This window comes from Octopus bimaculoides, chromosome 4, assembly GCF_001194135.2.
Source record: "Octopus bimaculoides isolate UCB-OBI-ISO-001 chromosome 4, ASM119413v2, whole genome shotgun sequence".
NCBI classification, from domain to species: Eukaryota; Metazoa; Mollusca; class Cephalopoda; order Octopoda; family Octopodidae; genus Octopus; species Octopus bimaculoides.
Genome location: NC_068984.1, coordinates 47330419 through 47356343, shown reverse-complemented (window position 1 = coordinate 47356343; position 25925 = coordinate 47330419). Strand labels below are relative to the sequence as shown.

General features: G+C 32.9%; 1 protein-coding gene across 6 annotated transcripts in view; it reads left to right on the top strand.

The window, feature by feature from the left end:
• Positions 1-22690, top strand: part of LOC106884518 (epidermal retinol dehydrogenase 2) — a 343698-nt gene extending 321008 nt beyond the window's left edge. For 5 of the 6 annotated variants that reach the window (XM_052967041.1, XM_052967043.1, XM_052967044.1 and 2 more), the window contains exons 6-8: positions 3727-3852; positions 10379-10499; positions 17944-22690. In XM_052967041.1, coding sequence (XP_052823001.1) covers positions 3727-3852; positions 10379-10478 — 226 coding nt within the window. In that variant the 3' untranslated portion in view covers positions 10479-10499; positions 17944-22690. The remainder of the gene's footprint in view (positions 1-3726; positions 3853-10378; positions 10500-17943) is intronic. The other variant, XM_052967045.1, reaches the window with a different exon arrangement.
• Positions 22691-25925: the final 3235 nt, after the last annotated feature.

The window sequence follows — 25925 nt, the reverse complement described above, 5'->3', positions numbered from 1 at the left end:
ATGGACGACTTGTTCAGAAACACCTGTGAGTGGGGAACAGTTCTCAAAAATAGCCCCAATTGTTTTGCCCCAAAATTCCTATGTCCTCGGAATCTACATGGACAGAGGTATATTTGTAGTGAATTTCATTTTAGAATATATATTTTCTTGAAAGTTAAGACGAATTGAAGTGGACTCCAGTGAATTTTCCGAAAACACTTCCCCAGCAAAATTTTGTATATTCGGCATCTACACGATATAACACATATTCGTAGACAATTTCGTTAAAAATATTCCTTTTTCTGAAAGTTATGATCAACCAAAGTCTGGGTGGGGGCAGAAATCTGTAGTTATGCTGATTCAAAAATACGTAAAATGAGTAGTGCAAGTAAAAAAAAGTTCATCAATATTCAGAGGAATATTTAAAATTTGGATTTATACCCACTTTCCAATATAAGCTGTCACCGAGTTATGGGAGAAAAACTAAGATATTGTGAATTTTCCAAAGTCGTCTCCCCACACCTCAGAAAAGATTTTCCCAAAAAGTTTCTTTATAATCATAATCTGTCAGTTGAAAGGTATTTATATAAAATTTCATTTAAAAAGAAACATTTTCCTAAAAGGTATGAGGGAAAAACTCAGATCTTGTAAATTTTCCAAAGTCCTCCCCCACCCATTGCTTTCCGCACATGTTTTATTCATATTTGTTTCCTACACATTTTTTTACATCCGTTGTACTATTTTTCTACATCCGTTGTACTATTTTTTTTTTAATATTTTGGTTCTGGGTAATATTGTAAACATTAACCAAATTTTGAATAATAAAAATTAGATATCACAAGGGGGCATCAGGATTTTAGAAATGATTCATTGGAGCATGACCACAAATTGGTTGGGAACCACTGGTTTAGACAATTACATTAACCTCAGTGCACAACTGGTACTTATTTTATCAACTCCAAAAGGATGAAAGGTTAAGTCAACTCCAACAACATTTCGACTAAGAATGCAAAAGAAGAAGAAATATTGATAAACATTTTGTCTGGTGCAGTAACAATTCTGCCAGTTCATCAACTTATATATATTGCATACTGTTCAATACTAAATAAAATTAAGTTAACGGAAGTAGCTCAACTAAGCCAAGGGAATAGATTGAGTGATTTTAATGTAGTACTGTGATGATACTGGTAATAAGTAACATCTTAGTTGCTTATAATCCTGGATCATACCCTTTACTAATAGCTATCTCAATTTACTTATACCTTCAATGTTCCATGGAAACAAAAGCTACAACCAACTTACATTTTTTTTCTGGAAGACAATCATTCCAGTCACCTACTGATGGATAATTCAATTTAACAATTGATTCTGTCACAGTGCTCTTTGGATAATTATATTTTTCTGTTTGTATTTTTCTTTACTTTGTTTTAATTCTTATTCAGTTCCCAAGTTACATTTAATAATTGTTTTTCTTCTTGGTGTCAGGTATTTGACATTTAACTTGTGCATCATTAGTGTATGCATTGTGCCAGATGTTTGTGTGTGGCAGGTCAGAGGTCATATGAAATTCAAATATTATATGTGGGAAATTTTATAATTAACATATTTTTTATTGACTCCATCATCGCCACAAAACACCAGCACTACTACTATTATCACTTTCATTTTGATAATCATCGTTTGGGTAATTGTTATCATCATTACAATCATCAGTACTACAACCACCAATAAAATTATCATCACTATTATCACTATGACTGCTGCTGCTACTATTAGTACTACTAATGCCAAACAAACATCATCACCATCATCAGAATTTCAAAAGCCACGTTTATCTGTATTGTTGCTGGCATTCATTCAAGAGATCAGTTGTACAGCATTTTTGCCTAATAACATTGTAAAGCTGGTCAGGTGGTTCTTTGGGGGCAGCATATATTATTCCCCATTAACTTAGTTTACCTCAATTAGCTGAAGGAAATAAATGCTAGACCTTCCAGTTTATTCACTCCCAGTAAACTAGCATTCCTTCATCATTGTTTTATGAGTATGACAGTATTCACTGTGGCAGATTTTTTTACAGCCAGATGCCCTTTCTGTTGCCAACCCTAACCTGTTTCAAAAGCAATTTAATATTTCCTTACGGCCTGACATGTTTTCACAAGAGACTGAAAATGTGTGAACCCCACTTGCATGGTAACGACACCCTAATATGGAGTAATGTCCAGACAAGAAGATACACACACACACACATATGTATATATGACAGGCTTCTTTCAATTTCTGTTTAGCAAATCCACTTACAGTGCTTTGGTCAACCTGGGCTACAGTAGAACTACTTAACCAGACAGTGATGCCTCCAACTCTAAGAAAATACTTATTTCTCATGACACCTATTTATTTCCTTGTTTATTTTACATCCACTTCACATAATCAATAACACTTCACTAAGTAACTCCTCTGTATAGAATACTGACGTCTAGGAAACACACACACATGCACGCAGGCTTGCGTACACACACACACACACACACACACACACACACACACATATATATCTTCAATAAAAATGAAGTAATGATTGTGTAGTAATACAAAGGTAACATTGTAGTGATACACCAACAGCTTTTTTGAATAACCCAATCATAGCTAATGTTCCCTCCACATACAAACAAGACACAAACATCACTTAAAGGAAATTGAGCAACACATTACAAATTAAATGCATTGTTCATCCCAAATATTACTGTGCTATCTATCACAATGCTATCCTTGTCTTAATACAATGCTGTGATCATGTTTCCTCTCTATTTTTTTAATTGTGTCACATTTGCATATGAAAATTCATGAAAAATAACTTTGCAGGATATGTCAGATAAAAGAGTTGTCTAACGCCTTATGTCCCTGTCAGTGTTTGACTGTGAATTGTTTGATGTTTGGGAGTGAGAGAAAGGAAAACATGAACTCATTGAGACATGCTGCATTATTTACCTTCAATGGGTAAGAATGACTTTGCTACCTCTAACTGGCAGTGTTAGTTTCCAGCTAGTCACAGCTCTGCTACAGAGTTTTTTACTGATAAAAAAAAACAAAAAAACAAAAGAAGCATTTTTGTATGGCTTAAATAAAGGAGGGAAGGTTGCACCCATAAGCTTCGCAAGACCGTAATGTTAGGGAGGGAAAAATCTGCTGCGAAGGCTTTCAACAGAGTGCACTCTGCTAAATACAGTCAAAATGCAGGTAGTGGTGTTAAACTAGGTCACATTAAATCTATTACTCAGCCTAACTAAAACTAGTAATTATCACCTATGGTTACCTGAACAACTTCAATTACAGGTGTGTTCAGCATGTGCAGTTTGTAAAAGATCCTTACTAGCATAAAGCAATTTGGCTGCATTAAGAACTAAAATATGACAGAAGTAGATATATATCTCATGGTCAAGGAAAGAGGCGTTTACAAATGGGCATTCTTTATCTTTCAATAGAGTGGTGTAATAATGGATTAGGTTACACAAAAGCAATATTCCAGCTAATTTTGTCTGGACAAACACACACAGATACCAGCATATTGTCTATTTCCCTCCCTCTCTCACTCTCACACTGTCGTATAAATATGGTGTGTAGGAGTATGTGTATTTGTGTGTGTGTGTGTTATATAAAGATGTGTAGCTGTATGTGTGTATATTGGCATCTGTGTGTACACATCTAAATATGCATATTTCAATTTTCTGTTAATTTCATTTTCTTTAGATTTCCTTACCTGATGCCTATATTGGAACCAGGATATGTATCAGATAAAATTGTGGAGGCTGTACGTTGTAACACTCATATTTTATACATCCCACGGTTGCTCTATTACACACTTGGACTAAAAGGGTGAGTATAAGAGAGTAACAATCTCTTTTACAAATATCTATTTTATATTTTTGGTTTCAGCGTTAAGTTTCTCTATTTTCAATTTAGTGCCATTTACAAGCCTTTTCTATCTTCAGGAAATCTATAATAATTCCATCACATGCGGTACAAATTTGATGACATAGTTACTGATATTGGATGACATGGAAGCTAGAATGTTTTACATATATAGCACTTTTTTATTCATATTCTTTACTTAGAGACTACTTAAAATTCTTAAAAGTCTAGATCATATGTAAATGGTTCAAGATACATGCATAAATACTTATATATTTTTAATTAAATATATATATATATATATGCGTGCGCATATATGTGTGAGTGTTTGTGTGTGTGCGTTTGTAATATAATATATATATATATATATATATATATATATATATATATATATATATATATATATGTATATGAGGTGGTATCAAAAAGTTCCTGGACTAGTTATGTTTAATAAAAAATAATTTATTTCCTTAAGTTTTATTATCATCAACTTCAAAATAGTCACCTTATGCAGAAATACAATGGTCCCAGCATTCCTGCCATTTTTGGAATCCAGCCTGAAGGTCGTTTTCCATATATGAGTCAAGGACCTTCTGTGATTCACTCTGGATCTTGACAATGATGTTAAAATGGTGCCCTTTTAGTGGCAATTTCATCTTGGGGAAGAAATGGAAGTCTAAAGGTGCTAAATCTGGTGAAGAGGATAGCTTCAGAAGCAATACCATGTTTTTGGAAACAAACTCATGAGTGAAATATTCTATGAAACCACCTTCAGCTTCAATGACTGCTTGAATGCAGGATTGGAATTGTTGACATGCCTGCACCAAATATTTCTTATTCATTTTGGATGTCATCTGGATTATGGTGGCCTTCAAAGATCAACTGACAGTTATTTTAGGGGTTGTTTGAGCTTTGTTAAATGGTGCTGAATCTTATTGGAATACAAATGACCTCTCATAGTTTAATTCTTCCATCCAGAGCTTAACGACTGTCTCTAACATTAAGGCCCTGGGGAAACATATGAAGTAGCTTGACATGACCTCCATTGTTAACCATTCCTACAACCATCACAGTTACTTGAAATTGGTGTGCATCATCCTGTGGACATCAGAAGGATCTGCACATAATCATCTGTTATTTCTCTAGTAAGACTTTTGGTTGAAACTTTACTCATCTGAGAAAAATCAAAGCTTGCCATGTTCATGAAGTGCTTAATCTTGTTAAATAACCACTTGGCATGAATCAAATGGATCTTAATACCTTTGCAGACATGAATTGACCTTTCCTCAGAGCATACGATTTCTATTAAATACACCAAAGTTCTTATAGTCCACTCTGACACCCAAAGTCATTTGGCAATGTTTCACAGTGCTTTTATGGGTTCATTACCAATAACATTTTGAACCTGTTAGATGAATTGTGGTGTCCTTACAAGGTCCAAATATTTAGAAAGTTCATATATATATATATATAACTTTAACATTTGATGTAACTGTAACATTCCGATCAGAGGCTTCCAATTTGATCTGAAGTTTATATACAAAAAATTTTTCAACTTTTAAAAAGTTGGCAATTTCTAAATAATTTTCTGCCACTTGTATGGCAACAATGACTGCACATCTTTTCATTTTTACCGGACATGGTGGGAGGATCAAAAAGAAATAAAAACCTTTAATTGATTTGAAGATAGCAATATACTGTTAATTATGTGTCCTCAAATACCGCTTGTACCCCATGTAAATTGTGTACATGTGTATGTGTGCACTTATTTCTTTTGAAAAGGAGTTGTGAGTTGGATTCAACAATGGCACAAATGTATTGTGTTAGAGACTATATTGAATATTACCTTTGTAAATTAGATGATTTACACTACCGACATGTGTAATTTCAATGACTTGTGTCAGTTAATTAAAATGCTATGCTCACTTTTGCATTACTCTAGATACAGCCTGCTTAGCATCCAAACATCCTTTAAATCATGCTGCAACTTTAATAATAAATGATACCCTGATCAGTTCTCTGATATACAAAAGGAAACATGGCAGATCTTTTCAAATGAAGATAACCTGGGGCTAAACAAGATTGCCAGCAATCTGTAATTTGCATATTCTTCATTTGGGTTGTTTCACAATGCAAACTACATCTGAAACTGAAGACTTAGATTCTGTCTGCATCTTGGGTTACCAGCTGGAGGATTACAAGAACTATGGAGACCTCGCTCCATGGTTGTTCACCCTGCAAAGAATATACTCTTAATTTCCTTAATATCACACCTTACCATCTTGCAAAAGAACACAATATAATGATCTACTTCAGGGTACACTGTGAGTAAAAATAAATGGATAACAATAAAATCAAGGGCACTCAGAGAGTGCAAACCTCCACCAAGGCAACATCAAAGTATTCTCAACGATTAGCCAGAGTTGATTTTTAAAATGAGAATACCTGAAATGAACTCAACTTCTCTCACAAATGATAATACTAAAAATGAACCCGGCTGCTCTCAAAAATTAAGTAAAAAAAACAGGAAAAATAATCCAGAATCCCTGTCCAGTACTGGATCGATCCCAAAATCTAATCAGTGCCAGTCATAAGGCCAAACATCCCTGAAAGTTTCATCCGAATCCATCCAGCGGTTCTTGAGATATCTTGTCCATGGACAAACAAACAAACAAACAAACACGATTGAAAACAATACCTCCACTTTTGCTAAGGTGGATGTAAATATAAAGGCTTAAATGCTTTTGATCAATGTTCTGCTCAATCAGAGGCAACTTACATTTCAACAACAATACAAATAGCATTAAATAATACTGAATATCTCAAGTAATGGCTGTTGCAGCATGGTAAATGTTAAACTAAATGGCATGGACTGAATTAAATAATTGCATGAATTCTTCAAACGAATTGTTCTACTATGCATTGCATGAACTGCTTTCATTATTTTACTCCATTTTATATAGATATATATAACAGGAAGAAGAGTAGTTTGTATGACCTTCTTTAGGAATCCGAAAACTGGTTGGGAGTGAATTATTCTCAAATTTCTCAAATCAAATATTTAGCTTAAATAATTGCAGTAAAGTGGACTTCCCTCAAAGTATCAATTCTATTCTGATTGTTCTCTTAAGAGACCACCACTGTCAACAGGGTGATTCAGCTTTTTGTACAGATTATTTCAGTAAAAATTATTTTGTACAGATTATTTCTGTAAAAGTACAAGGCTACATATTTTGAGGGAATCTATTCCAATAATAACTGCTGAATTATTTTCTCAATCTAAAAAGGATGAAATTTGAAATTGACCATGGTGAGATTTGAACTAGAAGAAAATAAAGTAACTAATTAGTGTATAATAATAATAATAATAATAATAATAATAATAGTAATGATAATCTTCCATGATATTTAACATCTAGGTACCAACTCTTATGATTCGTGAAAAGAGACCCTGAGAGACCCTTTGAAACTTTTGACAACAGGTTGCTGTCTGCTCTCACAGAAATGACTGGAGCGAGTTAGATCTAGAACTCTGAGAAGTAAAATATGATAATAATAATTTGAAGACTAAGAATAATTATAAAGATTTCAAATTTTGGCACAAGGTCAGTAAATTTACAGGTAAGGGTGAGTCAATATCATTGACCCCACTGCTCAACTGGCGCTTTATTAACCCTGAGACGATGAAAGCTAAAGTCAACCTCAGCAAAATTTGAATTCAGAATATAAAGACAGACAAAATGCCACTAAGCATTTTGTCTGACATACTAGCAATTCTGTCAGCTCATTGCCTGATTAAGAATGATAATAATGTTAATGATAAGAATGTGCCTTAACATTGGCAGTCAATTCTAACGTGCATTTATGATGATGATGATAATGATGAGGATAATGTTCCTTTTGCATAATTCTTTAAAAGTTTCTTTGTTGTTGATGCTGCTGCTGTTGATTATGATAATGATGTTGATTTTCTTGCTGATGTGGTTAATTAATAATTATTAATGAAAAATATTTTGTTTCAGCTTCATGTTAACTATCCTAGATTACACAACCTCCTGACTAATTGTTTATTTGTTTCTCTTATATGGGTATGCATAAATACATACATACATACACACATGTATATACTATATATATATGCATATGTGTGTGCATGTGTATATGCATATATATATATATATATATATACACACACACACACACACAAAGACATACATATATCTGTGTGTGCACATACATACATCTGCAAAGACATAGATGTGTATGTATGTATGTGTGCGTGCATATTTATACAAGCCTGTTGCAGATATATTTGTTCACACATAGCAACACACAAAGATTTCAAATCTTTTGATGATCAAGTGTTATATCAACAGAAAAATCTAACTAAGAAAATCAGAGGACAACATGATATTTTGTTGTGGTTTTGTTTCAACATGTTTGCCATGCGCCTTTAAGTTGAAGCTATATATATTTTAAACCATCACAGTTGAATGGTGCTCCTTGTGGGCTTCCTTGTTCTGTTTTATTCCAATCCAGTGATCAAGTATTTGCATTTCCTATTTCACATATACTTTTCCATGTTAGCATCAGTATAAAGTCTTTCACAGATTCCTCTCTACATCTCTTACTGCAAAACTTTAACTTCTGGTTGAGTGGATACAAAAAACCTTCAGACAACATGACATCAGAATAGTTTTCAGATATTTCACCAGAGTTATATATATAAAGTGTGTGTGTGTGTGTGTGTGTGTGTGTGTGTGCGTGCACGTACATGTATGTTTATGCCGTGTAAGTTGGCATGTATAGCATTCCATACATTTGTAGAGGGTTTAACAAAGAGGAAAATACAAGACAACACCCAAAGTTCAAAATGTAAGAACATTAAAAATCTCAGATAAGATGTAGAACAAGTGTGTTGCATGAAAAGAAAATCACATAATACTGTAGAATTTTTTTTATGAGTTAATCACTTGAGGAGGAAAGTAGTACCCACAATCTTTTAGGGCCTTGGAAATTGGTGGGGAAGAATTGAAGGAAGTTATTCTCAGACCAGAGATTTAGTTCAAAAGCTTGTAACAGATTGGACTTTGCTCCCGCCTGAGTCCATCCCTGGTCCTATGATACAAGCTTCCTGCTTTTCAGTGATCTAAATTTAAATCTTCCATCAAACTTTTCTATTTATTTGTTCTTCTCACTAGCTTGATACTGACTGGGTTATTTTCCTTTATTTATCATTAACTTTCAAAATTAATTAAAACGAAGATAGTTTATTTCAACAGAAATATGGCAATGAAAAGGTTAAAATAGGCAAAGGATGAAGTCTCTACTCAAGAAGAGAAGAAGTCTCTCTGATGCATTTTCAAGCAGTTTCAGTTTATGAAATTTAGCTCACAAAGTTTTGCTTGATCCAAAGTGACAAGAGAATACACTTGTCCAAGGTGTCCTGCACTGGAATTCAACCTACAATTATGTTGTGAACAATTAAATGTATATTTATAATACATTTTGGTTCTCTCGATAAATAAGGAATCTAAGAAAACTGTGTTAACAACAGTTCGTCCTTAAGATGGTTAATAAGGGAATTGGTAAGTTCAGTTGTTAAAGAGTGTAGAATCTAATCTTAAGCTCTGAGGGTGAGGAAAGCATAGAATTTATTGTTGTTACTTTGGTGCAAAAGTATTGCCTCTGGTCAAATGAAGTCACCACATTTTCTTTTTCCCTTACTCTCAAATAAAGAGTAAAACTCATAACTTTAGATTATGCACACTTCAATAACTGAACTTATCAAATACTTCAATGTTCTTACCTATAATTAATTCACATAATCATTAATGTATTACATACAAACTATCTTAACAGTCTCTACTTCACAGTCATGCCAAAATTCAATGCATACTTTTTCATTCATAAATTATTGGGCTAAACTATAAAGAAACATCTTACCATTTTTGGTTTCAGAATTTTTAAAATGTCTATAGAAATATATGTTCAATCTTACTCACACTGTACTGAAGATGAATCAGCTGATATGTTAGAAATAGTAACCAAATTTTCCTCAAAATGTATGCTGTTGTCATAAGAAGATAAGTTTGAAGGGAAGACAAGGTGGTGACAGTTGTGATGCTTTTAATTCCAGACCTGCTCAATTAATGTTAACTTGGTGCTAAATAACAAATAGGATGAGATCTGCTCCTTTAATTGTCAGCTCCACATATTTTTTGTTAGTTATAAACCTTGTATTATGATACAAGACTCTGTGTGTGTGTGTGTGTGTGTATTAATATATAATTAAATAATTAGTTTGGTCAATATTGTGTTATAAACATGTCTTCATATTTTTAAGAATATTTGCCTGAAATCGGTGCCTGCACTCACATATACATGCTGAAAGACACCTTTTAAAACATCAACAAAACATTGCTGGTGATGCTTGCAAACCTACCCATTTTATTTGCATGTTATAGCTAAACATGTTCTTCTTCTTCAGATTATTGCCACACAAATGCATATCTCTGCTTGCTCGTTTCTTTGGAGTATCTACAGACATGGAAAAATTCAAGGGTAAACTGGGACAAAAGAAGGAATGATTTTTCTGAGTTCGTTCACAGGTCTCTACATTTTCTGAGAATAATTCTTCTTTAAATCTATTGCTGCCTTTGTGTCTTATCTTTATGTTGCATCTCTATTTTCTGTACTGGTCATCCACTTTACCACAACATACTCACTCATCTATTATCCAACTCTGTCAGTATTTCTTTATCACTCACTCTCACTGCTTTTGTTTAATATTTTTTTGTTTCTCTTGTTGGCTTCTCCGCTTTGCACCTCATATTCCTGCTTTCATATTTAGTCATAAGCACTAATGTGTGAAAGAAGACAGAAACAAAGGTCATTGCTTCTTTTTTCTGGATCACACTAGATTATATATCTGATATTATTTCTCACCATTGTTTCAGTAATGTTTTCATATCTTTTTAATTGCCAATATCTTTTTGAATCTTTTATCTTATGTCTGTGCATGTTCATGTGTATATATATATATATATATATATATATATATATATTATAAAAGACTGAAATATATGATATTATTTCTAATTCTGTACTTACATTTGTTTCATTACAATGTGTGAAATACATTTTATGAGCATAGATATTAATAGTAACAACAATAATATGAGTATAATGAATTTATGATATAATAATATATTTACATTCATTTTATACCCTTGTACAATTCGTTGCACATAGGTGTTAAAGGAATTGCACATTGGTATTAAATGATAATGTATGTATTCATATATATATGTATATTATCAGGGAGGGCATCTAACCATAGAAACCATACCAAAGCTGACATTTAAGCTTGGTACAGTCCTCTGGCTTGCCAGCTTCTGTCAAGCCTTCCTACCCATGCCAGCATGGAAAATATTATAAATTATTATTATAAATTCCAGTCTTTGTTTTGATATAGACACACTCTGCAACTCATACACTTGACCATAAATTTCAGTTGGTATGTTTAATTGTCCCCTTAAAGATAAAACATCTGCATCCATACAGCAGATAGCTAGAATTTGCAGAAGTGTTTCATGAGGACACAACTTGAATTGTAATCCTTTTTTCATATATATATATATATATATATATATACTCAGGTCGTCATTGGCTTATGACCACAGTTGGTTCTGACTGGTCGTAAGTCGATTTGGTCATAAGTCAGCCTATAGGCCTATATAGTTTTGTTTTATATTTTTACATTCTTAAGGTACATTCTCAGGTAAAAGTAACACACAGCATTCTGTATTATACTATTATACTGGTGTTAGTAAAAAATTTCGGAGTCTCAAGCAGTCATCTTATAAACAACTTTGAAGTTGCCTCAATGTTTCTGTGACAGGATAGTCATCCAACACAGCGGTGATCAATAACCAAGTCTAGGGGAAGCGTTTGTTTGCTGACATCCTCCGTAAACCCATTAAATTTCAACTGGACTATTTATTATTGCTGCCGGGAGCTGGCACACCAATCATTGTAAAGTTGATCAGTCATAAGTCGATAATGACCTGTATAAATGTATACAAGAGTATTGTAGTTTGCTTAAAGCATTATAATATTGAAGAAGATAAAAAAGGGGAAAATAGAAAACTTCTGACAATGAAGAAAATTTAATAAAACTTTTATATTCAAATTTTAATTAGCTAACAGAACCTCCATAACTGGACTTTTCTCAGACTGTTCTTTTCTTCTGAAGATGGGCCTTTGTGCCTGAAATATAAAGGTTTTATTAAACTCATCACATTGTCAGAAGCTTTCTATTTTCTCTCTTGTTACCTTCTCCAAAATATACATACATATATATATATATATATATATATATATATATATATATAAACTTTTTCCAATTTCTGTTTTCTAACTCACTTTGTTCTCATTCTCCTTTTATTTATTTTTCCTTCTTCTTTTCTTATTTTTATTTTCTTTTTCTTTTGGAAAATTCTCTTTGCATTATCTTATTATTTAGTTTCTGTCATATTTCCATTGTTTTCTGTTATTTTTATATTTAATTGTCTTTAACAATTCTAATCCTTTCTTAAACTATTTATTCCTGTTCTTTGTATGTTATATTCTTTTCTTGATTTCTTTTTTTTATATATTCAGTTGTATACATACATACATACACACATATATTTATCATGGATGCAGATGTATACGTGTATATATACAATATGTACATAGTGTATGTATATGTATGTGTGTGTGTATTTATTTATTTATTTAGATAGATAGATAGATAGATATCTTGCTTGTTCTACTTAATTCTACAACTGGAAAATTAACTAAATTTAATGCCACTTCAATTAACTGCAAAGAATTTGGTTTCATTTTCAGTTTTCTATTTTCATATTGTTTCTTTTTGCTTCAGTTATTCTTGATGATAAAAAGCATATTACATTTTTATGTGAAAGTTTTTGTGTTAAGGAATTTTTATATAATTGTTGATGCTGCAATAGTAACTGTATCTTTATATAGAAAGTAAAAACAAAAGATAAATTGGCATTTAATTATAATTCACTAGAATTTAAATGTGTTTTGTGTGTGTGTGTGTGTGTATGTGTGTATACATTTTACAAGAAAAGTTTGTCAGTTAACTTCAATGTTTCAGCTTAATGAGACTGTAACGTACATTGGTTTGTCAGGCCTAATGTTTATATATGTATTTTGATGTTAATTTTTATTGTATATATAGAAATATCTTTATGGAGAGTTTAACTGGAAAAAAAATAAAGAATTTAAGTAAGAGGAAGAATATGTAAGTAAAATAAACTGGGGGATGAGGTGATAATGAAGGGATAGAGAAAATAAACATGTAATGAAAAGTAAAGCCATTTCCTGGTTTTGACAGTTGATGATTTGTTGAATCTAGTTAGGTTGCTTCTCTTATGTTGGTTATATTTAGTGTAAAAAGATTATTGATTATTTAAATGTTATTGTTAGGGGGCATTCAGTGTTCAGGTACTGTTAGATTTATATAGGAACACATGTGATACATGTCATAAAATTGGTTGCATTAGTGGTTTGTGTTGAAAGCCTTGTTGAATCTAGTTATCTAAATTTATTATATTTAGTGTAGGTAAATTAACAATTTACAAAAGCTAATGGAGGGAATGTGTGTGCATGTGCATTTGTATGTGCGTGCACATGCATGCAGTTCATAGATGTTATGGTTGGTTATTCTGAAATAACAGTTTAGGAGATAACTGAAACTAAATTATGTAGCATCAAAAAGAGCAGTTCATATTTCAGTGTTGGGGTAATATATAGTGGATGGAAAAGGAAATAGGAGAGATACGGAACATGATAAAAAAGATAGCAGGAATTTGCGTTGTGTGGAGATTTGAATGTGTGTTTAGGAGAATGGATTCATTGGGATAGGTTTCTTGATGTATTTGATTGTTAGTGTGGTTGGCGTTAGGAAGGGCATCCAGCTGTAGAAACTCTGCCAAATCAGATTGGAGCCTGGTGTAGCCACCTGGTCTACCAGTCCTCAGTCAAATCATCCAACCCATGCTAGCATGGAAAGCGGACAATAACAGATGATGATGATGATGATGATGATGTGTGTACTTCTACATGCTGATGTATATTTGAAGTCATAGGCACAGGTGTGATTGCAGGGTAAGAAATTTGCTTTCCCGATACATTATTCAAGGTTCAATACCTCTGTGTGACTCTTTGAGCAAGTGCCTGCTACTATATCCTCAGTCTGATCGAAGTCATCTGAGTAGATTTGGTAGACAGAAAATGAAAGAAACTCATTGTGCATGTGTGTATCGTTCCACAGAATAACAACTAGTGTTACTGTGTTTACGTCCCTGTAACTTAGTCGTTTAGCAAAAGCAGGCAATACAATAAGTACCAGGCCTAAAAAAATGAGTACTGCAGTTGATTCATTTGGCTAAAATTATTCAAAGTGGTGCTCCAGTGTGGCTGTAGTCTAATGACTGAAACAAGTAAAAGAATAGAAGAATCTATAAGCATAGAAAAGTTTTAAATAAGCTTATACATACATATACACATATAATCTGATATATTTTATATTGAGGCAAATATGATGGAACAATTTTAATCTACACAAACTCAAACCAATGAATACACACACATATGCACAAATATATTGAAGCAGTTGCATACATACAAACACAACCATACTTAACTAGGTAAAAAAAACTATGTGTCTATACAAGTGTAATAAATCAGACATAAATGAATTTATCTATATAGATGTGTGTGCAAAGGTACTTCTGATGCATGTCAGTGTGTGTATGAGTTTTACTGATTGTCTGTGTACCATAAAGTATATATACATGTGCATAGAACTAGACACACATACATACATACATACACACATGTGTATATATATATATATATATATAAGTACAAGTTGTGTTCAAGTATTCATCCACCAGAATGTGTAGTTATGGGGACATGTAAGTAAACTAATATATGAAGAACAAAGATATAAATATGTAGTTGTGCAGAAATGTCCAATTTATAGACTAGCATACAGGTACAAAGCAGTGTGTGTGTGTGTGTGTGTGGTAGGAGGAGTTCTTGGAAGTCTGCAGCAAAAAATATTAATAACGATTTGATAGAGAAAGTTAAACAATGGGCATTTTTCTTTCTTTTCTTTCATTTATATGCATATATAAAATGTTTGGATTTTGGTAAGGAAATAGCAGACCACTACTTATGTTTGTTTGTTTGTATTTTTGTTTTTGTTTTGTTTTGGGTTTTTTTTTGTTTTTTTTTGGTGTAGACATCTACACAGGCACAAAAAAAAAGAAACATTAAATACAAAATAAACAGTGGTCTGCTGTTTCCTTAGGAAAATCCAGACATTTCATATAAATAAAAAAAAAATGGAACATTATTTACTGCTCTGACTTATTTTATCTTCTCTATTATTTTATACATACACATGCACAAACAAATGCATACACATTTGAATATTGTGTTGGTTTAGCTATGAATGTCATAGTAGTTGTATGGTTATTGTAGGATATTGAGTTAGAAGAGATTGAATTTGGTTGGCATTATCTATGTGATTTTAAGATGTCTGCAGATAGGTTTTGCATCTGCAAAACAATATTAGATCTGTCTCCAGATTAACCCTTTCCATTACTGACATGTTTTTACTCTGGGGAAATGACTACATATGTAGTTTTATAATCACAAGTATACAATTTCAGTTACTCTACATTGTTTTATTAAGTGTATTATCTGATACTGAATATTTTAAATGTATTTCAAAACAAAACCTTCCCACACATTTGTTATACATGTGTTAAAAAAAAACAAAGTAAGAAAAAAGAAGGAAAGGAAAGGGGTTAAGAATTTTTATTCGTTGAAAAACTTTGCTGTGTTGTAGAGGGATCTAATTTAGAGCCTGTGATGTAAGGTTTTGCTGTATTTACGATGCCCCAAGTGGCAGAGGATGATGTGCTGGACTCTCTTAGATAGCCATTCTTATGTCTAATCTTCACTGTGTAGTCATATGGTCGAGTTTAAATTCCTTGGTCTGTTTGAAGAAGGTGTGTGTGGTGACCTTTGCGATCTATATTAGACACAACTGTACATGCTTCAGTTTGATTCACTGATAATATTCTCATCCTTTGTAATTGAGTATACCTAAAGAATGAGTTTCCAGCTGTATAAAGGGTAGCTTAAATTAAAAACAAAAGCTTATTGATAATACTAGTATGATACAGAGAGATAGACAGTATAAAAATATAAAAATGATAAATAGATAGATAGATAGATAGATAGATAGGTATAGGTAGATATATTCCAAATGGTATTGCTTGTCAAAAATTTTACACTTAATTTCATGATGCTGTAAAAATATTTTTCTGTCTTTCTGATGAGAGGTCAGTCTCCTTGATCATTGCATATAAACTCAATAATTTATCTATATACTATCAATTTATAAATTATCATGTATTACATAATTCTCATGTATTGCATAATTTATTTTCCACTTGCCAAAAGTCGTTATACACAAAGACTAAAAAGATACCAGGTCATCTTATAAGTTCTGTCCGATTTTACCTTTTTTAAAATCGAATGTAATTTAATAGTATTTCAGAATGTCTAATGGAATTGTTTTTATGCATTTGTGTACATTTAAAGTAATTAAATATTATTTTACAGAATAATAGAATTAAAATTTCTTTGATTAAAACCCTTTCTAACATGGAAGTATCCAAAAAGCATTTAAGGCACATAATGCTTTATGAGTACAGAAAGGAAATTCTGCAGCCGAAGCAACTCGAAACATACATTCAGTTTATTGGAAAGAATGATTGAATGAAAGAACTTGCTGAAGATGGTTTGCAAAATTCAGAAGTAGAGATTTCAGCCTTGAAGATCGAACAGGACATCCAGCTGAGTTTGATGATAAGCTCCTTGAGGCATTACTTGAAGAAAATCCTGCATTATCGTCATCTTCACAACTTGGAAAGGTTCCTAAGCTTGGAAAATGGGTGCCTCATGAATTGTCTGAAAGCAACCGTAAATCCCAAGTTGACTTCTGCTCATCTCTCCTTTCTCACGAACTCATTTTACTCTTTTTGGATAGACTTGTGACTGGTAATGAAAAATAGATCTTCTATCGAAATGTTAAACATCATAAACAGTGGCATGGTAAAAGGGAAAAATCTCAACCGCAACCAAGAAGGGAACTTCATGTGAAAAAGGTTCTTCCCTCTATTTGGTGGGATTGGAAAGGAGTAATTCACTTTGAATTGTTACTACCTAATGCAACAATCAATGCTCAAGTCTACTGTCAGCAATTAGAGTGTTTGAATCAAGCTTTGAAGAAAAAAAGACTCACTTTAGTGAATCAAAGAGGAGTGATGTTTCATCAGGATAATGTGTGACCCCACACTGCAAAGATCACATCAAAGAAGATCGAAGAGCTTGATTGGGAAAAAATTCCTCATCCACCTTATTCTCCCAACCTTGCTCCTTCAGACTACCATTTGTTTCATAGTTTACAGAATCAGTTGGGGGACATAACTTTCACAAGCCAGGAGAAGGTCAAAACTGACATTTCAGAGTTCTTCGCTTTGAAACCAAAAGAGCTTTACATTGCTGGGATTAAAAAGCTTGTAAATAGATGAAAGGAAGTCATAGATAATCAGGGAAAGTACATTGATGATTAAATTCCAATTATATATGACATTTGATCACTTGTTTTTCTTTATTCAAAATTCAGACAGAACTTATGGGATGACTTGGTATTTTCAGTTGAATTTTATTCTTCAATTAAGTCATATTTAATTTTTGAATTATTAATTATTAATAAATTACTATTATAAACTATATATGAATTTTAAATGTCATTAATAAATTATTATTTTATGAGTTAACTGCATGATATGACTAATTGTTTCTATATGTTACTGTGATAAAGTTATGTAATATTTGATATGGCTAGCTATTGTAACAAAAAATATAACTCTTGTTTCTCTTATATTTGTCTTTTAGGTACTTGCCGGTGAGATGTATGTCAGTGGTTTGTAACTTCTTTGCTACCACTCAAAGTATGGAGACGTTTATTGGCCGACAAAAACAAGATTGAATCTTCTCCATTCACACACACACTACCACATTTACATGCATACACAGAGGAACACATATACATATATGCACACAAATAAATATTTATAGGCTCATGAATTAATACAGATGCAAACACTTGTTCTGATAAAGATGTATAAACACACAATGCAGAGGAATACACATGCTCACACATATATTCAAACACATACATACATACACACATTATCAAATGAAATGTCCTCTTGGACTAAAGTCTGAATACAAAAACGAAATTTAAGATTTTTCTCAAATTTTTTATATAAGTATAGAAATCAGTTATCTACTAGCTACTTTCACAAGTAAGATTACTTATATTATGTATTATTGCATATGAATGATGAAATATTACTTCCTAATTTCTTGTCTATTTGAGATTTAAGCTAGTGTAGGAGATGTCAGTATTTTATTAAAATATGGAACCATCATTTGAAATTAGGGCTCAGATTCTTGCTTTGCTTAGCAATGGACTCACATACAGGAAGATATCAGCACAGCTAAAAGTATCAGTTGACGATGTCCAGAAAGCTTATTGCCATTTTCATTTGATAGATGTGCACAAATGACATACAACGTCAGGTAGACCTTGTACCAAAATCTTCACACTGAATGTGTGATTGATTATCTTTGTGTTGCATCACAATTTACAGGGAAGAATTCTATGTTAAGACAATAAGTTGTTGATTGCTAAAAGACTTTTAAATAATTGCTTTAGGTACAGCAAAATAGATAAGGCTTTCACAGAAGACATCTAGGATTATCTGCACTTCTGCAGTGATAATAAAAACTGGACTAATGTGGACTGGTTTAATGTAATGTTTATGACAAAACATCCATTAAGGATTTACATCTAAAACTCCTTTTGTTTGTCATCCATCAAACTCAAAGTACAATCTTATGTATATATTCTCATATGAGTCAAGCAATGGCCATCCATTATGATATGGGTGATGGGGGTGGGGGCTATTTCTTCAAAGGGCAGCACTGGTATTTGAATAATATCCTACAATGCAATTCTGAAACTTACCTACATGTTCCACTGAAGCTGTTCCTTACTCATATAAGCATTCTTATTTGCAATATATTCCAACATGGATTTTCTACATATATCCAAAGAATAGCTTAGTTCTAGCTAATGAGATTACTCTATTGGGTAAATGACCAGTATAATATTTTGGTCTGAACCCTAAAGAAAATTTACAGGATTATATTAAAAGCAAAATTTGAAACGGAAAATGTTTAATCATTTTCCAATTTAAAAGATACTGCAAGTTCGACAAGGGAAAATAACTAGAGATTACTATAAAAAATTTGGTTGAAAGCATTTCACTGCTGTATCGGAAGTTAGGTGATTATAATACCACGTATTTAGTTGTATAACATTGATATGTCTCCTTTTGTAAGCATATAGGGAAGTAGAAAGATAGACCACCTGTCCAACTTCAGAAATCTCTCTTTTGTAAGTCATCATGTTATCTAATTATATTACCAAATGCATTCCTTATTTTTCTTCTTTTTTTTTATTTAAATCATCAATTACGTTTTAAAACTTTTTTTGTCAATGTATTCAGACTTCTCAATGAGACTATATTGATAATAAATGATACACACACAGCCATGCACGTCATCAATATAAACATTGGTAAGTGGAAAAGAACAAGTTTCACTAAAAGTCAGCTGAAAATATGCATACATAAATAAATTAATTTCTAAATTAAATTATATATTAATAAATATGTTTAAAATATTTTTAAAATATGGAAAAATTTATAAAAAAAAAAGCTAAAAAAATTGGGAAAAAATACACAAAATGAAGTATAAATTAATATACTTCTGAAATTACACTGGAAGTAAACTATGAAGATGGAATAAAAATATTTGAGTTTTTGGCATTAACATTATTATTATCATTATTATTATTATGAATATTATTACTATTATCATTATCATCTTCAAAGCAGTCAGCTGGCTGAATCAATAGCACACTTGGCAAAATGCTTAGAAGTATTTCATCCATCTTTACGTTCTTAGTTCAGATTCTGCTGAGGTTGACTTTGCCTTTCATCCTTCCAGGGTCAATAAAATAAGAGCACTGGGAGTCAATATAATCAACTAGTTCCCTACCCTAAAACTGTTGGCCTTTTGACAAAATTTGAAACCATTATTATTACCATTAAGGTGGCGAGTTTGGTAGAACTGTTAGCATGCTTGGCAAAGTGCTTAGTGCCATTTCATCTGCCTTTATGTTCTGAGTTCAAATTTCCACCAAGGTCGACTTTGCCTTTCATTCTTTCAGGGTTGATAAATTAAGTACCAACGAAACACTGGGATCGATGTAATTGCCTAGTCTCCTCCCCACAAATTTCAGGCCTTGTGCCTTTAGTAGAAAGGATTTATTGACATAATGGCTTAGAAGCAGAAAGAAAAGCTCTGAGGAACAGGTCTAAATTAAAGTTCTGTCAACTGGCAGATTTTTCTTTTTAAGTTCAGATATTTGTTTATTAACTTGGCTTTTCATCCTTCTGCCATTGAGAACAGATAATACCAGTTAAGTATTGGTATCAATTCAATCAATTATAAACCTTCCCTATATTTTGTGCCGGTGTAAGATATTATTATTGTTGTTATATTATGTACACTTGTCTTATTGTAAACTTATTATGGTGGTGATGGGCAGAATCAGCTGGTGGGTGTATTAAATACTTTTCAGTTTTTTTTATTAATATCTTATTACACTTTGAGTTTAAATGTATGATTTTGCATCTACATTAGATATTCTTCTTCTTCTTTTCATCATTATTATTATTGTTGTTATTAATGCAGTGAGCTGGCAGAATCATTAGCACAGTGAACAAAATGCTTAAGGGCATTTCACCTGTCGTTTATATTATGTATTCAAATTCTGTCAAGGTCAACTTTGTCTTTCATCCTTTCAGGTTCAATGAACACTGGAGTCAATGCAATCAACTATTCACCTACCGTAAAATTTCAGGCCTTGTGCCTGTAGTAGAAAGGATCATAATTATTATGTTAAAGGCAGTGAGCTGGTAGAACCATTAGCATGCCAGGCAAAATGTTTAACAGAATTTCATCTGTCTTAGCATTCTGAGTTCAAATTCTGCTGAGGTCGATTTTGCCTTTCATCCTTTCAGGGTTGATAAAATAAGTATCAGTTGAGCACTGGGGTTGGCGTAATCAAATTGGCCCCTCCCCCCAAAAATGTTGGCTTTGTGCCAAAATTTGAAACCATTATTATTGTTGTTGAGGCAAGTTGGCAGAATTGTTTACATTCAGGATTTAAATCTAACAAGTCAACTTCATCTTTAATCTGTTTCGGAGTCAATAAAATAAGTATCATTGAAGTACTGGGTTTTGATGTAATCAATAAATCCTCTCTCCTCAAAAATGCTGGCCAAAAAGGTGGCACGTTGGCAGAATCATTAGAGTGTTGGAATAAATGCATTGCAGTATTTGTTCTTGTTTTTTTTTGCATTCTGACTTCATATCCCACCAGGGTCAACACTGTTTTTCATCCCCCCCCCCCAGCCTATATTAAATAAAGTACCACTGAAATATGAGGCACAATGAAGTCAGCTATTCCTCTCCCCACTAAATTTGTGGTCTTGTGCATATATGAGAAACCATTATTATTATCTGTTATTATTATGATGACATGTTAGCAGAATCATTAGCATGCCAGACAAAATGCTTAGTGGCATTTTGTCCATCTTTACGTTCGAAGTTTGTTGAGGTTGTATTTGCCTTTCATTTTTTTCAGGGTCAATAAAATGTACCAACTAAGTACTGGGGTCGATGTAATTGACTTAGTCTCCTCCCACATATCAGGCCTTGTGTCTATAATAGAAAGGATTATTATTATGCCTCCAGGGTTGACTTTCATCCAATTGGGGGATCAATAAAATAAGTACTAATTTAGCATTGGGGTTGATGTAACTGACTAACCCTTCCTCCAAAATTTCAGGCCTTGTGCCTATAGTAGAAAGTATTATTATTACTGTTATTATTGTGTTGTGTTAGCAGACATTTAGTTTCATTGAGACACTATTCTCCCGTCTGTGCTCTGTCTATTCATCTTTCTGAAATATCACACTCTAGACTGTTAACCAACACTATCTACTACTACATTACCATTCCCAAAACCCATCATGTAGGGACTCAACATAATGGCCAAATCTTTCAAGTTCTCCAGCTAAAAATGTTTGTCAATATTTAATTCCATCCAAACTGTTTCCATATTTGTCACCCCTCTGAAGTGTCAATTATATGTGTTACTAATCAAAGCCTGGTTTGATTTAAATGACTAAACCATTTTCCTATGAATTTTGGGGCTTGGATCTGTAAGAGAGATCACTTAAAATTTTTTATAAAAGTAATACCTCAGGAAAACTTTTTAAGGTAATTTGTGTTACCACATTGGCATTAAAAACTAAAAAAAAATGTAATAAAACACAACAAAGAACAATGATTCATTTCTGCATTCGTTACTTGGTTTGATCGTATTTTTTTTTTTGTTTCTTTTTCAATTTTCTTTTTAATTCTTGCTCTAATTGTTGTAAAATTAAATTCAGTTGCTATATACTTATATATGATGATTATAAAATACTTTGAAAGTGAATTTGTGTTTGTTCTTCATTTAACATCAATTTATCTCTCCTTTATATTAAAAATTTACCTTTTTTTTTTTTTAATTACATTTTCTGACTTTCCCTTATTACATCTGCCTTATTCTATATTCTATGGAAAACCAATTATTAGCATTGACCTCATGATTCAAACAAGGATGGCTGGAGAAGAGTGGTTATAAACCTCTCAGAAGAGGAAAACAACTATGTAAATGTTGAACATTTTGCCAGCCTCCTTGGTGCAGATTCCAATCTTCTACTTTGTGAATTGTATTTATTTATTTTTGATATGCACAAGATTATCAATCAAATCCAAACAATTCATGTTTTCTCAATGACATTATGTTACAGGCAATTGCATATAATTTTCACTGTCCATGACTTTGCGATTGTAAACAGGTTGCTGTTGTTTAATTTTATATCAACTCTAATAGAATCCTCTTGTGGTATGCAGCTAACAAGATAACTCATAGAGGTACAATACATACATCTGTAGTTATCATTTCTCCACTTAACTAAGAATCATACTGAAAACTCAAACAAGCAGGAAAGAGTTACCTATGATGAAGTGTGAAAGTCTAGGCCGTTTGCATTTGCATTTTCCTATCTTTTCCGCTGTGCCTGTAGTTCCAGTTGATGACCAAAAGGTCAGCAAGGTGCTGTTCATTTGTATTTACTTCTGGTGGGGTGCACACCAATACAGTTTCAGACTAATGAGGTAAATGATCCCAGGAATGTTCTTGTATATTTGCATTTTCCATATCTTGTCTCTGTGAAAGATAAATTTTCTTTGGAATACAGTAGTAGTTGTAGTGCTTGTGTGCTGCATGTGTATTTCAGAGAGGAGACAAATTTTTCATTTAATGACAGTGACTATGAGCGTTTAAACTTGTTATAGCAACAAACTGTACCTCTTGTATATAAGGTGGTCTTCCAGTTTTAGTACTTTTGTCCAAGTGTAACTCTCATTGTGGGTGTAAATGCTATGCTGTTGAGTATGATAGTTGTTTGCAGTTGTTATCTGGTGTTGCTTGTAAGAAGCAAGACAATGGATTTAGTAATGTTTAGATGATTTATGCAAGATTACACTAGTAAGATTGTGTGTAGAGAATACCATGAGGATGTGAGTGTGATATGATCTGGAATTGAAGCTGCATGCATGATTTGAGGTGTGGATGAGAGGGCAGATCCTTGTGAAGCACCATTTGAGAAATTGTAAATTTTGAAATTGTTTTTGTAATAAGCAGAAATAAGTGGCAGTATGGTGTATAAATATACAATGGCCATATGATTTTTACATATACTATGAGGCCTCTCCTATAGGGATATGGTAAGGCAAACTTTATTGAGATGTAATTAGGAATTTGCCATCCTTAATGTAAGCAAAAGACAGGAAATAGGTAGGAGAGGAAGTAAAGTAATTTTTTTAACCAATTATAATATTTAATAAAGATTAATGTAGAATTTTCCTCTCACAATATAGAAACATTTATCATGGAATCAGCAGGCAAAATGGAAAAGGTGTTGCCCCGGATGATGCTGGAACAGCTACTCTGACTCATGGGGCTGGCACTTGTGGGTAGCCATCTCTGCCCCAGCAAAAAATGCTGGAGGTCTCAACTGCCACAAGCTCAACTATAAACCTGTGGAGGTGAACTTCATCATGATTGGAAAAATGTTATCTTTTATCACAAAGTAAATATGTGTGGTTATACAATTTTCGTTTCTTAAAGTTATTTTTCTGGCTGTTATTGTTCATATTTTGAAGACATTTTTGTGTATAAAATGCTTATATTTTGAAGACATTTTTTGTGTATAAAATGCTGGTAATTGTTAAAAGCATTTTGTGCAGAGTTGTGATGTTGGGAGATGAAATATTTTAGGGTTTTGTTGTTGTTGTAGTTATTGTTTTCTTAAAATCGTGTATTTTTGTCTTGCTTGTGAAATATTGTTCTTTTTAGAATGTGTATGCTTTGGTAAACATGTTTTAATGTGCTCTATAGATTTTCGGGCTCTCATCGTTTATTGCGTTTATTGTTTTCTGATGACTTCCCTTGTGTGTTGAAAAAGTCGCATCGTTCTCAATTGTTGGCTCGCTCTTAATAGATACATAAACAAGTTCATCTTATCCCTGTAAATGTTTCGCTGATCTGCGGTTCTTAGTTACATACTCCTATAAATATTACCTGAACCATTACTCCTGAAAAGTCAATAGCGACTATACCGATAGATGCATCTGGTTAGAAGACGTCGAAGGTAGTTGTCTCCAGTTATTACAGTTGGTCATGACGAAAGTTGATTCTATATTTTAGAGGGAGAAGGCGCTCGGATATTGTGACGTTGGCAAGAGTAATAGTAATCTAAACTGAAGTTAATTTTTTTTTTATTCAGGAATTGAAATCGTATCACGGTATTTACTTAATGAGAGGTTACCCGATTCTTCGCAGCACTTACGCACGTGTTACATATTATATTTCTGTTACTAATGCTTTACTTAGATAACTTTCGCATTGGAAGATCTACAGCAATTTAACCAACCATTATTCACACCACACCCAGAAGGTTGACAGTGAAGTCAAATTTGACAGCAGCGTTTGAACTTAGGTCTCAATGAATCAACATATAAAGTTCTGTCAAGCAATCTAATCTGATAGTCTAATCTATAAACCATCTCCATTGCCCTGTATAAGATAAATATTTCTTCTCAGCGAGATACCGGACCGATATTTAAAGATGTGGGGGATAGTTTGTTATATTTACTCAGGTAAAGAACGGACGCCTTAGGACAAGAGTGAAATTTATGGTAAATAAAAACTCTGACACTTTTTAAGTCATAATTAATGCAGATTCGTTTTAGTTGTGAATTATCATTGGACAAAGAGTAAAAGTTACACTTTTACATTTTCTAAATTTCTTAGGAAGGAATTTCAACCATGTTTCGTGGTCTGCTACCATAACAGCTCCTTTATAGGATCCAGTTAGCTCAAGACATCATCAGGAGGAACCACGTCCGGTTTCGGCCCCTACTCCTCTACCGTTTTGACGTGGCGGGGCCCCTCCTTTCGGAGGTGTCTTCAGCTCTGGTGTTGGGTGCATGTCTTCTTTCTTCTATTCCCTGGCCTCTTCGATGCAGCATCAACGAGTATCAGCGTTCGACTGATCGTCATGTCAAGTTCCCCCTTTTTATATCTGCTGCTGGGCTCCAGCAGGCAGCCCCAGCTAGTTGTC